At 41.0% G+C, this 13,561-nt stretch overlaps 1 protein-coding gene across 1 annotated transcript; it reads right to left on the bottom strand.

Annotated features, from left to right (window-relative positions):
- Positions 1 to 1,373: 1,373 nt before the first annotated feature.
- Positions 1,374 to 4,532, bottom strand: LOC134184663 (uncharacterized). The gene is made up of 2 exons (XM_062652409.1): positions 2,826 to 4,532; positions 1,374 to 2,753 (listed from the first exon to the last, which is right to left on the bottom strand). Exons 1-2 carry the CDS (start codon positions 4,530 to 4,532, stop codon positions 1,374 to 1,376), a joined length of 3,087 nt encoding a protein of 1,028 aa, XP_062508393.1.
- Between the last annotated feature and the right edge of the window lie 9,029 nt (positions 4,533 to 13,561).

The raw sequence follows: 13,561 nt of genomic DNA, 5'->3' as shown, positions 1-13,561 counted from the left end.
GTGTGCGCGCGCGCGCACGCAAACGCTCTACTCTATAAGTGCTCAAACTGCTATCATAATTAGCGGGAATCTATTGAAACAAAGTCTCAGACTAAGTTGGACATTAATTAACAAGCACGGTATAATCGGTCGTTGACTGCATACAAACATATGAAAAGTTGTAATTTACATGTAAGAGAAAGGAGTCCTTTAGACTTGCTTATTTTGATCCATCTTTTGTAGAGAGGGAGAAATGGGAGAATTAAAATCAATAATAATAATTTGTTTGAAATTTACATTGATTTGTTTGGAACTAACACTAAATTGTTCAAAATTAGGTTAATGTTAAATCGCATGTTATTGTCTATAAATATATCTAAGTGTATACACTTTCTTTGCGTTACAATTGGGTTATTCCTTAGTAGTTGATATCAATTATTTCAAGCAATGTTTAATTGAGAACGTATGCTATCTCGCTACTGTATAATTATATACATAAAGTCACTCTATTAGACCAAAGGAAAATAGATGAGCAACGACGCCCATAATTATTTTTAGGGAACCGGGCCCCAAGAACCCCTTAGATAAATAATTGTTTGAGTGCCTAGTATGGGATACTGTACTGTACATACAAACATCTTTGGGGTAAAGAAACAGTTTATCTATAAAGCAGCGGTGAGTAATTGGTTGCTGGCTTTCTGGCTTCTACCGTGTCTCCTTTTGCGCTGTAGTAAATTGGCAGATACAATATATTGTGGTATTATAGTGTAACTAGTATCCATGGCTCGTCCTTCGTACGGGCAAGATACTGTAGTGTAAAGATAGGTCTGTGGACACGTCACGTGCAATCTTTATTGCGAGGTCCCAAATTCTGAACCCGTTCGTTGCACGGGCTACATTAGTAGGCGAAAGTTACAACTATAGATGTGTGGGTGTTTCTTCCCTATACTTGCTGCACATTTTACTGGTACTAAGTCCTAGCAGTATGAAGAGAGTAGCACAATGGCAACACATGCACGTCAGTAGCCTAGGTATCTGACTCTCTCTGAGCGTGTTTAGTGGCTTTCAAAAAAGCCGGTTTTTAAAGATTTGGTGGAATACTATCATTTCACTGTAGTGCTTTTGCATACACATCGTTTTCGTTTTTTCTTCAAGTGCATAGACTAAAAGACTGTCAGTTGTTCTTCATGTCAAAATTCACTGCAACGCTCTATGATATACTAAATTTTTTGTTTTTCGCTCCGGTGCGTTGATAAAGAGGTTGCTAGGTCTGCCAACTCCTGAGCACCCAACGTATAGTTGCCCGTGCGAAAAGCAAGGAGTTTGCAAGTCTAACCCAACAACTTTCAATGATTGACCTTGTGATTTATTGATGGACATTGCAAAGCAAACTTTTAGTGGAAACTGCAGTCGTTTAAATTGTGGTCCGATGGTATGAGTGGTATTCTTGGTATGAAGATGTCGTTTCCTTGAGCTTGTCCTGTCAGTATGGTGGCTTCAAGAACGTGCGGCAAAATCTGTTTAATGATGAGTCGTGTTCCATTGCAAAGATCGGGAGCATCCAGATTTCGGAGAAGCATAACAGGGCACCCCACTTTCAATTTAAGATTATGCGGTGGCATGCCAGGAAGGTCTAAGGAATTTAGGAACTCGGTTGGATACTGCACAGAATCCGACATGTCTACAACTGTGTCAATAGACTTTAGCAGCTGTTCTTTTCCAGGCAATTGCATAAGAAGTTTTTCATTGATTTTGCTGGCCATGTCATTTCTTGGTGCAAGGATGGCACGCTCGCACAACCACTTGTGGTTCTTGTAGTTTACAGCCAAGTTGGGGAAGACTTTTCCGCTAAGTGCCTCTACACCGTTAACTAATTCTCCACATCCGGGTGGTATGGTTACCAGTCCGCTCTCATCAGCAGTCAGTTCGCCGTTTCCAATTGATAGCAGCATCGATGAAAACTCTCCCGCTGTTGCGTCCCTTTCAAGATACACTCTCATGTTAGTAGACAGGGTGAGAGTTTGGACTTGCTGCCATATAAAAGAAGATTTAAGGCAAGCTGAAAGTTCATCTGCCGAGGTTCCCCTCTGTATGACTGGCAAAGTTTGCCGAAAATCACCAGCAAGTAAAACGGTTACAGCGCCAAAAGCTGTTTGTTGTGTCTCTCTGATATCTCTTAGCGTGCGATCAAGAGCCTCCAGCGCCAGCTTGTTTGCCATTGTGCACTCATCCCACACAATCAGCTGACATTGCTTTAGTATTGTGGCCATTCCTGTACCCTTAGCAATGTTACAGGTTGGCGTCTCCGTATGTGCCAAGTTTAACGGAAGTTTGAAAGCTGAGTGGGCAGTCCTGCCTCCGGCAAGCAAAGTTGCGGCAATTCCTGATGAAGCAACAGCAACAGCAATCTTCTTTTGTTGCCTCACCTTAGAAAGTAAAAGGTTGAGGAGGAACGTCTTGCCTGTGCCACCAGTTGCATCTAGAAAGATAACACCACCAGATCCACTCTGCATGTTGTCTAGGATGACGTGATAAGCCGCAGCTTGGTCTGGCATCAGTAATGGTTCGTTGCTTGATACGTACGCTGTAAGCTCATCTTGGTCATAGTTGGTCTCTCTGATCAAGTCTCTGCAATTGCATACCTGCTGGTCTCTCTGAGGTTTCGGCAGACCATACGTTCTAAGCTCGTGGCCTCCTAATCTAATAACTATGTCTTCAAGCAGTATGAGTGCTTGGTTGAAGCAAGGTCCTTGGCTAAGATTGTGATAGCGCACCTAAAAGTGGAGAAGAAAAGGTTAGAGTTGCAGTTGCTGTAACCTGTAAGTTTGTAGGTAAAAAATTCTTACCTCAAGTAGTATGTCTTCAGCTAAGCTCTCTTTGTGTTTATCCCACAGACTTTTTGGGTTTCCCAGCCCACACGTAACGATCATAGTGCCAAACAGATTTCTGAGCATGCGGGGAGAGCGACTGACAGCAGCTTCTTCTAGAGTTGCGCTCCAGTGACCTTCATCCTCCAACAAACCCCTTATCGAGCAAGCTTCTCTGAAAGTTGCACACTTGAATTGATTGACCATTCTAAGATCTTCATACGATGTCGGCCCTCTGACTATGTGAAGGAGAAGGCGCAAGCAATAGCATTCAAATGCGCTTGGGTGGATAGTGTACACTCTACCAAGAGTGTCGCATGACTTGATTCCTGGATGTCCTTCCACGTGGATGCCCTGGATGCGTCGTTTCCATTTCTTACAGGATCTGTCCCACCTGTAGTATTGTGGCACATCGCAATACAATAGAGTTTTGGCAAAGTCGTCTTCTCGGCAAAGGTCGAAGAATGCTGTCAAAGTAGTTCTAGGTGGCTCTGCTATTATGTCTCTTACGTTGTCTTCGGTAAAATACACACGTTGCCCATTCTCCAGGTGCACGTACAAATGCTCCACCGGTGGATACCTGTGATGAATTGGGAAGTCAAGAATACGCCATGTTGCTTCACTGCTGCATATGTATCTTCCAATCTCGTACCTTGAAACCTCATCCCTCCTCATTTCTTGCCGTTCAAGCCCGAATACTGCCTGATCGCTACCTTTGTTGACGTATTTACATATGTACTTGATCGATTTCACTGTATTGCAGTACTCAACATTAATGTGCGCATTGAAGATCTTGGACACAATAGGGCAATAAGGGACAACCCACATGTTATCAATTTCCACTTCGTTGCAACCTAAGATTGTCACTTTTGCTGTAAATCCACCATCTCCCGCCTTTCTTCTGCGGTAAAGTGGGTACCCATCGTGCCCTGTCTGAGTCTCCTGGAGAAGCTCTCTTGGATATCGTTTCGTACACTTGCCGTCTTTCATGCATGGCGACTTTCGGTTTAGTGCACCGCATGGCCCATGGATCATGTGCTTCTTGATGATGTTGTAGAGCACTGAGTCTTCTTCGGGGTTGGGTATCTCAGCACTAATAATAGGGTCGACATCAGCAGGGTGGAGTTTCTCTTCAAGCCACACCAAGATATACGAATGGGGGAGGCCCCGCTTTTGCCACTCGATGGAGGACATGTGACAGCGTGTTGCGCCAAAGATGGCACCGTTGATGAGCAATTCCATTAGCTTTTTAAACTTCAGGCGAAAGACTCTGGCCAGAAGGTCGTGTCTGTTCTGGGATGTTTGTCCTCTCATCAGCTCATTTTTTATCTCCGGCCAAGAGGGGTTGCATGTAAAAGTTATAAAAAGATCAGAACGACCGTACTTTCTGACATACGTCATTGCATCTTGAGTTTTCTCATGCATGTACCTGGGACCGCCAGTGAAAGAAGATGGAAGAATGACTGCTCGTCCAAGGTCAGTATCTTGGCTATCCTGGGCGAGAGCATCTTTTAGGTGGATGTAGCTGTCGACTCGCAATTTGCTCTGATTGTGGCGTACGTAGAGGAGACGTTCTCCCTCAATCTTAGTGTACATATCGACTAAAAACTGATGGAAGAGGTTTTTGGTTCTAAGTAGGTGGTTAAAATTGTTCCTCACCATGATTCTGTAGGCGTAGAAGTCCATAGCGGATACTTTCTTGTTGGTAGGCAAATCTGTTCTTGGGTCAACTTGACGCAGTTCGAAATTATATCCATCTTCGCCGCGACAGAAGAGTAGCGGGTACTAAACCGCATCGTAGGATCTGTGGGTTTCGGCGACTCGTTGAAGCTGGTCGTTGCGCTTTTGCAGAACAATGTCACGCTTGTTGAATTGTTGGCCAACAATGAGAACAGCAACATCATCTGTCAGTGGAGCGTTAAATCGTCTTGGATGTTCCATGGTTGGAGCTTTGTCTGGTCGAATAACTATGCGGTGCTCTGGTAGGTCCATCTTCTCTAGGGCAGTCTTGAAGCTTGCCACATAGTTGTTTACGTTGTGGAGCATCTCCTGAAGAGACAAAATGATGTCAATCTTCACACCAGGCACAGCTCTGCATCGTGTCTCAGCTTGTTCTTGTTTATCACCCATAAAATAGATTTGCAGAAACTCTCGGTTTTCTCCTGACTGAGGTTGCATGGCACCAATTCTGTGACAGACCTGACCCTAAACTTTAAAGGTGGGCATAAATCCTGGTAGACAGACTCTTTCTGTACATCCAAAGCTTGTCATCTGGAATGCAGAGTTGTATTTTCTGATGTTGTTAACAAATTGCTTTGAATCGTGATTCTCTAAGAGAAGCAAAGATTTGAGCGGCTCGGAGATGTTTGTGATAAGAGGCAGATTGACTTTCGCATTTGAGCAACACATTCCCGGTGCTTCGCCAACCCATTTTAGGGCATGGCAATACTGACACTCTTTGGACATTGCCCCAATCTGTAGATCAGCATGTCCGCTGTAATCCATCAATTGGTCGTAGTTAAAAGCTCTCCTCTTCCATCGTTCAACTGTTGGTTTTGATTCCGTCTTACCTCTGAGTCTTGCCTGTCGCTGATCTGGTGTCTCTTCTTGTCGTGCTCGTGCAATGCCTTCTCTGTCAGCAGACCTTCTTGCTTGTCGCTGCTCTGGTGTTTCTTCTTGTCGTGCTCGTGCAGTGCCTTCTCTGTCAGCAGACATTCTTGATTGTCGCTGCTCTGGTGTCTCTTCTTGTCGCGCTCTTGCGGTTATTTCTCTGTTGGCAGATAGTCTCTCTTGCCGCTGCTCTGGTGTCTTCTTGTCGTGCTCTTGCGGTTATTTCTCTGTTGACAGATAGTCTCTCTTGCCGCTGCTCTGGTATCTCTTCTTGTCGTGCTCTTGCGGTTATTTCTCTTTTGGCAGATAATCTCTCTTGCCGCTGCTCTGATGTTTCCAACTCTCTCGCTCTGGCTGCTCTGTCATTGTTCATGGCTAGTCTCAACTCACGGCTAACGGCTGTTTCTTCAGCTCTGTTGTTTCGTATTCTCTTCGCAGCTGATGTGCGACGACCAATTGCTACGCGTTTTGGCTGTCCCATGTTGTTAGTAATCGATTCTTAAATTGACTCATATGCTACTATCATAAATCCCGCACATTTTCACAAAACCCGGATGTAGATAGCTCACGCATGCATGGCCATGTCCAAACTACGATTAGTTAATTAATTAATTAAACTTTAGTTGGCACCTTGCTCAGAAGGCCTCTTTTAGTTTACTACGAACGTTCGAACGTCCGCAAAACTTCGCTCTGGCACGCAATTGTTTGCATCTACACGTATGCGCGTAGTATGTAGTTAATTAATTAAACGGTAGGTTTCTAGACACGTTACAAACGACGCATTTAGTTGATCAGCGAATGCTTGACCCGTCCTTCTAGAGGCAGAGTAGTGTTTTAGCGGAAGACGCGCGCCCAGTGTATGGCACGTCACGTGCACCTTTGTTGCGAGGTCCCGGATATTCTGCGCGCTTGTTTCGATCGAAATCGACACACTCCCCGTGTAGCGCTTGCTGCAGAAAACGTGTAGGTTGGATTCGGTGCAAATGCAATCAGAATTTGGAGAGAAACGCAAGCGATAGAAGAGTAAGTTTCGTCGGCAAGAGATATTCGATCGCTCGAAGCTTTGCGAAGGACGGCGATGCATAGGGTCTACACGGGACTGGTGCGGGCGTGTGTTCGAATGAACTGCAATGTGTAGCGTTTGCGTGGTCGAGAAATTTTACGCGTGGGTCGATCCCTCGAGAGGGGACCCGATGCATTATTTTTTTATTTTTTACGCAAACCTTCCTCTTTGCGTGCCGAGTGTGCGTGCCGATTTCGGTTGCGAATGGACAAAAGACGTGGCCGCCAAACGCGAACATACACACACACACACACACACACACACACACACACACACCGACAGACAATTAGAGCTTTATGTATTAGATACATTTGCATGCTACTAGCTTGATGTACAAATATTAGGTATCTTGGGCACATTCAGAAGCCGATGAGGTTTTTGACTGGGCACTCTTTGAGAGCCAGTTCTCCAGTAATGGTGTGTTATACCAGTTAGAGTGGTTATATTAAAGGTATCCACAGTTTGGCGCTGCGAACATGCAGAACGCAAACCATTGTCGAGGTACCACGCGTTCGACAAACTTTGCAAGTCCGTTGGTCAGTTTCAAGAAATAGAGGAAGAAGATTTTCTTAGACGATATAACAGAAGTGTGTTGAAATCATTCATCTTTTACTTTAATCTACCAGAAACGATAATACCATTTTAGACGATGTGGAATGTACGATGTATACCAAATGTTTTAGTGTGAAGACCTACGACTTCGCTTAGAAAATGCCGTTATATATATATATATATATATATATATATATATATATATACATACCTTTACAAGTTAAAGATTTTACCACCAATCAACTTGTAGAACGTACTAAAATTTTCTTCGGGAAAAAGTAAACCCTATAGCAGAGAGGGTTTGATTACATCGACGGCAGCAACAGCAAGATGAGACGGTATCCAAGCATGTTTTGACGTGCTAAAGCAAATTGCCGCAAAATGTAGAGATTTACGAACAAACCAACCTTCTAAGCCAGTCTTTAGATCAAGTGCTGGCATTAGCACGGACTCTGTAAGGCGCGGCAGTTAGCAAGTGTGACAGCTACTCGTATGGTACTTCATGTTGTTACAAAGAGAGTTGAGGCATGCATTACTTGTACATGGGGATGTTCGTCACTGTAAGTCTAATTGCCCTTTGAAAAAACAATATATATGACTCATTTTCGTTTGCTCGAATTGCTGTTGGCCTGGTCACGTGAAGATGGCTGTTGATCTAGGCGCTCTACGCGTTCAGGCTCGTCAAGATGAAAATTAAAGCATGATAAAAAGTTTCAGAACAAAGAGTCACAGGCGAGCAAGGGTTGCCGCAGCTGATCAATACGATTCCGAAATTAATGAATCTGACTTTTTCAACCTTGCATTGAGTCTAGAGATATACAGTATATAAAATGGATAATGGGTACATGAAAGGCAGTAACATTTTTGTAGAGGTAAACCTTGCTGGTAAATTAACCTCTTGATTTCAGTATTGATACTGGAGCAGACGTGTCTCTTATATATGAGCAGTCATGGAATTGTTTAGGACAGCAAAGTTAGCTACTGCAACGGAACGGCTTAGAAACGATTCTGGTGCGATCACGTCTTTCATGGGTACATTTAAACATTGTGTTCGCTTTCGTAATGCCCAAACCTCTATCCAATTCTTCGCAAAGAAAGGCAGAGGTGCAAATGTTTTAGGCATCGACTAGCTAAAGAAAATTGGTCTCGCTCACCCGTGTAATAAATAGATTTATAATTTGAAAAAGCAGAACTCACGCACAAAGAATTTGCAAAGGAGTCTCCATGCCAATCAGCTGGTCTGACTACATTAATTTCACAGTGTCCGGATGTATTTTGTGACGCTCTGGATTGCTGCAGTAAATGTGAAATGTGAAAGTCCAGTCGAATGAATTCCTTAAAAATATGTGTTTGTGTTGTATGGGGAGGTATTATGGTATTGTAGCGTGTTACATGTAAATAACTTGATATATTTAGGTATACGGGACACATGCAGAAGCCAGTGAGACTTTGACTAGCACTCTTTGAGAGCCGGTTTTTTGTTGTTGTGTTATACCAGTTAGAGCGGTTATAATGAATGTAACCACGCAATACACTTTAAGTTAATAGCCATTTTATTTCCTAGCAATGCCGGCTACTTACCCCTAGTCTATATCTAAAAGAACAAAACTTTTTTGACTAAGAAGAAATGATTGAAATCTTCCCAAGTCACTATACTTCCTTTTCTGTATATTTTGGTATTTGTAAGTCCAGATTTTGTCCGTATGATGAGTATTCTCTCGTTTGTGAGAGAGCTGTACCTATTGGTACAGAATGAAATATATTATTATTATAAATTTATCTTTCCTCTTACATTACCTACACAGTAGTTATCAGTTTGCTGTGATTTCACTCCTACACTTTATTGCATTGTATCCGCTTGCTTAAAGCAATCCTGGCATCAGACTAAGGCTATGGTTTGCATGTAGAACTAATACTCTTTGGGCAGCACAAACACATAGCAGCGATAAAAATGTAATTGGAAAAACACAAAAATAATTGAAAATATTCTGTTTTCGTCACTAATAAAGGTATACTATTTACATAATAATATTCTTTTCTAAAACTTAGGGTCATACTGGTTCTCAAGGTCCCCCAGGCGAATTGGGTGGTACTGGAGCAAAGGTTGGTACAATAGATATCAAACCATCATTTATCTTGTTGAGGTACACACATATATTGTTTCTGTATTTATTTCGAAGACAATTTTTATGAAGCATTTATAGTTTGACTAAACTTCAGCGTTACGCATTATCTGTTATCGTTTATTCATACTTTATGGTTAGTGTAGTCTGAAGGAGCAAACTTTCTTCAGTGTTTTGAAGCGCAATAATTTTGGTGTTACTGATGTTAAGCAGACGTCTGGATACGAATTTTAATTTACATTAATTAAATAATGTGTTCGTTACGTAACATACAAACAAACAAATAAACAAACGCAGATAGACAATCAAATTACAACACGTACTCACGCACACGCTCAGGAACACATACACTCAAAGAAGCAAACAAACACACAGTTTAACAGAAAAATAAACAACAAAGAAACAAGCAATGAATAAGTTTTTATAATGGCCATAAACTTACCCTAAATGTAATTCTATTTGCGTTTTGCAAAGGGTGAGAAAGGAGACGAGGGTGTAGTTGGTTCTACAGGCAAGCAAGTCAGTACATTGATGAAAGCAGCCATCCAGCAATATCAATTTTCTCTGGCTATTTACAGGGTCTTCCAGGCTTAACAGGTCCTCCTGGTCGACCGGGTCCACAAGGGCCTCCTGGGAAAACTGGATCAACAGTATGATGATCATTTAAAACAGAACTAATTGACAAATTAATAAATAATAATTTATATCACAAATTGTTGCTGCCCATTTACTAACTACTAATAATGCTTTTGCAGGGAGCGGTAGGTGTAATCAGTCCAGCAGGTTCACCTGGCCCACAAGGTTTACCTGGAATGACTGGACCAGCAGTGAGACGAACTCATAGATTTGGAAAACAGAGTGTTTGTCCAATTCATTTTTGCAGGGCTCTTCTGTGCCTAGAGGTGCTAGAGGAGAAACAGGACTACCTGGTCACAAAGTATGTACAATCTTTTATAATACAATCTAATGATTAAACAGTCTTGTGGACTGATTCACGAAAGAAAGACTTCGGCTAACCAAAGATCTTAAGTTAATAACGTTAATATGACGTTTGTATTTGCTATTTGTTTTAATAACATCTATATGCATTGCCGCGATTATTTATCGAACCTACATATGTCGTACTAGCTAAATGGACATGTTTCTAATGGTTGCTAGCAAAAGCACATTTGAGAGAATTATAGACATACACACACATGCAAGTTAAACTAGTGCCTTAACTTGGCCTTGTACAGTACGACTTGCGCAATCAAAGTTTACTGGTTTATTAATAAAATATATAGCTGTAATGGTGTAAGCTGCCAATTTTAGCTTTGAGAAAAAACACTGCATATATGTGCGCTAAATTGTTGACTTTAATGGTAATAAGAAAAAATTAGTACCTAGTCAGTCAAGAAAGGGTTTTATCATAAACACTCAACTTCCGTAAGCAACGGCCTTATAGAACAATCTTTTGGATTAACCCCAACAAATTGCATGCACCTGTATACGTGTAGACAAATATAGTTTGTAACTATGCAACTACATCTACTCTTGCGACCATTTCGAATACTGCAGTAGCTACAATGCTAAATTAATTGAAATTGAATTATTGTCGACTTCAGATAATGCATGAAAAGTGGCAACAACTATAATTTTAGTTTATCTAATTATTTTATTGCACCACATTTCTTTTTTCAAACTTACAATTTTGAATTGCATACCCCACAACATAGTAGTACAGTGTGTACTGAATTAGAAACATATGATTGACGATTTGCCAATAAATTATAACAGTTTTGTAGCGATGACATTAAAAGATCTTTTAATGTTTCGGTACATTTTGACAGTATAATATATCTGTAAGTTGATTCTGGCAAGAAATACTTAACAAATATGTGAATATCGTTGAAGAGATTTTGTTATTTTACACTCGTGCTGTTTTAGGGAGATAGAGGTCCAACAGGTCCCAGAAGCATAGAGGGATTGGATGGCGTTCCGGTATGCTTTGCGACAGTATATTCTTATGATAGTACAAAATTAATTTATGTAATGTATGAAGGGATCTGCAGGTCCTGTTGGTGCACAAGGTTCACACGGTCCGAAAGGAGTGAAAGTGCGTTACACAATTGAAGAGAATAATCACATTACCGATTAAGTCATTTGGTTTTATTAGGGCGCCATTGGATTACCGGGAGCAAAGGGAGAGGCGGGACCGCAGGGCATCGCTGGACCAGAGGTTCAAAATTGAGGTGCCTTTCTATATAACGTCATGATAATCTATGCTTTTGGCTAGATGAGTGAAGATGCTTTAAGTCGCTATTTGAACCCTGTCAAGGGACTATTACAAAGGGTGCACCATGGATGAACACTAAAACTTCTCTATCTAAGTCATGATGGGATCGTTATCTGTTATAGGTACAAGAGCTGGAACAGTGGAAACAACAGGTAACGAAATATTATCTGACAAACGGTCACGTCATTCTTCTGTTTTTATAATTATACAAAAAGCCTACGTCTGATAAAGTGTACTTAGACACGGGCGGAGGTAACAAGAGCTCTACATCTGCCCATGCAGACATGCACTGCGCTCAGTAGAAGGTTGTGCACAATTCAAGTTGCAAATCAGTAAGATGTCCGAAAAGCGAATTAACTGGCTAATTTCAATACAATTATACTCTAAAAATATGTGCTTTTTGAGAACAAAGCGATGATGTTATGTTTGGAAACTGCATGGGTTTGAAGTTTGATTAACAACTTCATAGTCTAAACAGTTTTCGACTTCGATCGTGCACGTCATTTTATTGTCAGCCTGATTGTAACGGGATTGTTTCAAATTCTAACATTTAATAAAAATAAATTTATTTGTTTTTGGACCGCACGTGACACAACTGCTTTAAAACAGACTACGTCTCTTCAACGTTGGTTGTATCAGTAAAGTCAATAACTTTGCAACACACAAGAGTTTACGATGAAATTTAGGTGAACTAGCAAAGAATGAATATCGCTGTCACTATAGTTTAACTGTATCATTTACGGCTTGCATTTGGGTTCTTTCACACCGAACTTTTTCGTTAACTTAGGTTAAGCTAGCTGAGTAAATACTACCATATGGAAAATTTAATTACTGTGTAATTGACTTGGTCAATTAGCACTGGGAAAGGTTTACACAGCACAGAAATGAGCCACTAACCAATCTAGATACTAATTATGTATATCTTGTCATTGCTGTCTCGCCGATGTCTGGAAGGTTTGGAAGATTTCGTCCTCTTACTAGAGACATGATCTTTGCAATAAACATCTGGTTGTAGATTCTTCACAGCAACACTGGGATAGTAAAAAGGACCGCTCGTTTCCGACGCGCTTTTCTTCGCCTTCTTCTTTTCTACTGAAGACACGCCCGTGTAGTTTTGAAGCATTTGTAGCACATTCTAGAAAAGCGCTATTCTTCGTTATGCCTAAAAGGGGGAGTGACTTAGTTGTAGCCGGAGCGACAGAGTTCTAACCTAGCTTGCAAGTTGGTTAAGCGTTAACATAGGTTAGCCAAAGCCATTAATTAAGACCAATTTGTTAAATGGCGTCTGGATCTATAAATTAGAGTTAATATAGGTTAGAAATGCCGTGTGAAAGCACCCATTTGGAGGCAGCAAAAAGAAAACAACGGTTGGCAAGAAAGAAATTTCTCTGTTACTTCAGGAAAATGAACTGTTTTTAACGCAGCTAGTGTTAATGGAAAGACTAACCCTACTCGCGCAGCGAATCATTTGCATTTGCAGACTCTTTGCTTATCTTTTTTTAGATTTTTGCATATAATTAACTCTTTTCTGACTGTTCAGTTCACGATAATGACTCGATGGAAAGAAGGGGTAATAATATCATTATTTAAGACATTGAAAATATAACAATTTGCGAGTGTGAGTTAACTTATGCATGGAGGGAAATGTAAAAAGCAAGCTGGATAGTTTAGCAACAGAACACAAGTACAAATCGGTCGTTCAAAATGTATGCCCATATTGATTACAGTGCAACCCTTGCTCTTGACATACATCTTCTTACTGCGGCCTACTAATTTAACGCACGTAACTACAACTGCATGCGCTGAACGCTTTAACAACCCTTACATATTTCCTCGTGGTACGTACTAAAGAAGTTATGCTTTACTACAATAAACTTGCAATTTAACGGTTGGGTTATATGTCGGGATTATGAAAGATTACTATATTGTATCACTAACATGTTTACCAATAATACTTTAGTGGGTACAAAGCAAAATACCGGTTGCTGCTTATATCAGAGGAGCATCACCTTCAATCTACAGAAGTTCAGGTAAAAGCATTTTGGCAGCCACTGTTATCAATAGTAATATTGTGTTAGAGTTTTGAACCGAG

This window comes from Corticium candelabrum, chromosome 9 (genome assembly GCF_963422355.1).
Source record: "Corticium candelabrum chromosome 9, ooCorCand1.1, whole genome shotgun sequence".
Taxonomy (NCBI): domain Eukaryota; kingdom Metazoa; phylum Porifera; class Homoscleromorpha; order Homosclerophorida; family Plakinidae; genus Corticium; species Corticium candelabrum.
Note: the sequence above shows the minus strand (reverse complement) of the source record. Positions and strands in the feature narration are given on the sequence as shown.

Bases quoted from the DNA above. Each gene is read 5' to 3' on its own strand.
- LOC134184663 (XM_062652409.1), bottom strand. From the start codon at position 4,532: ATGGACTTCTACGCCTACAGAATCATGGTGAGGAACAATTTTAACCAC. The intron at 2,754-2,825 runs GTAAGAATTTTT...CTCCACTTTTAG, and splicing joins CTGAAGACATACTACTTGAG to GTGCGCTATCACAATCTTAG.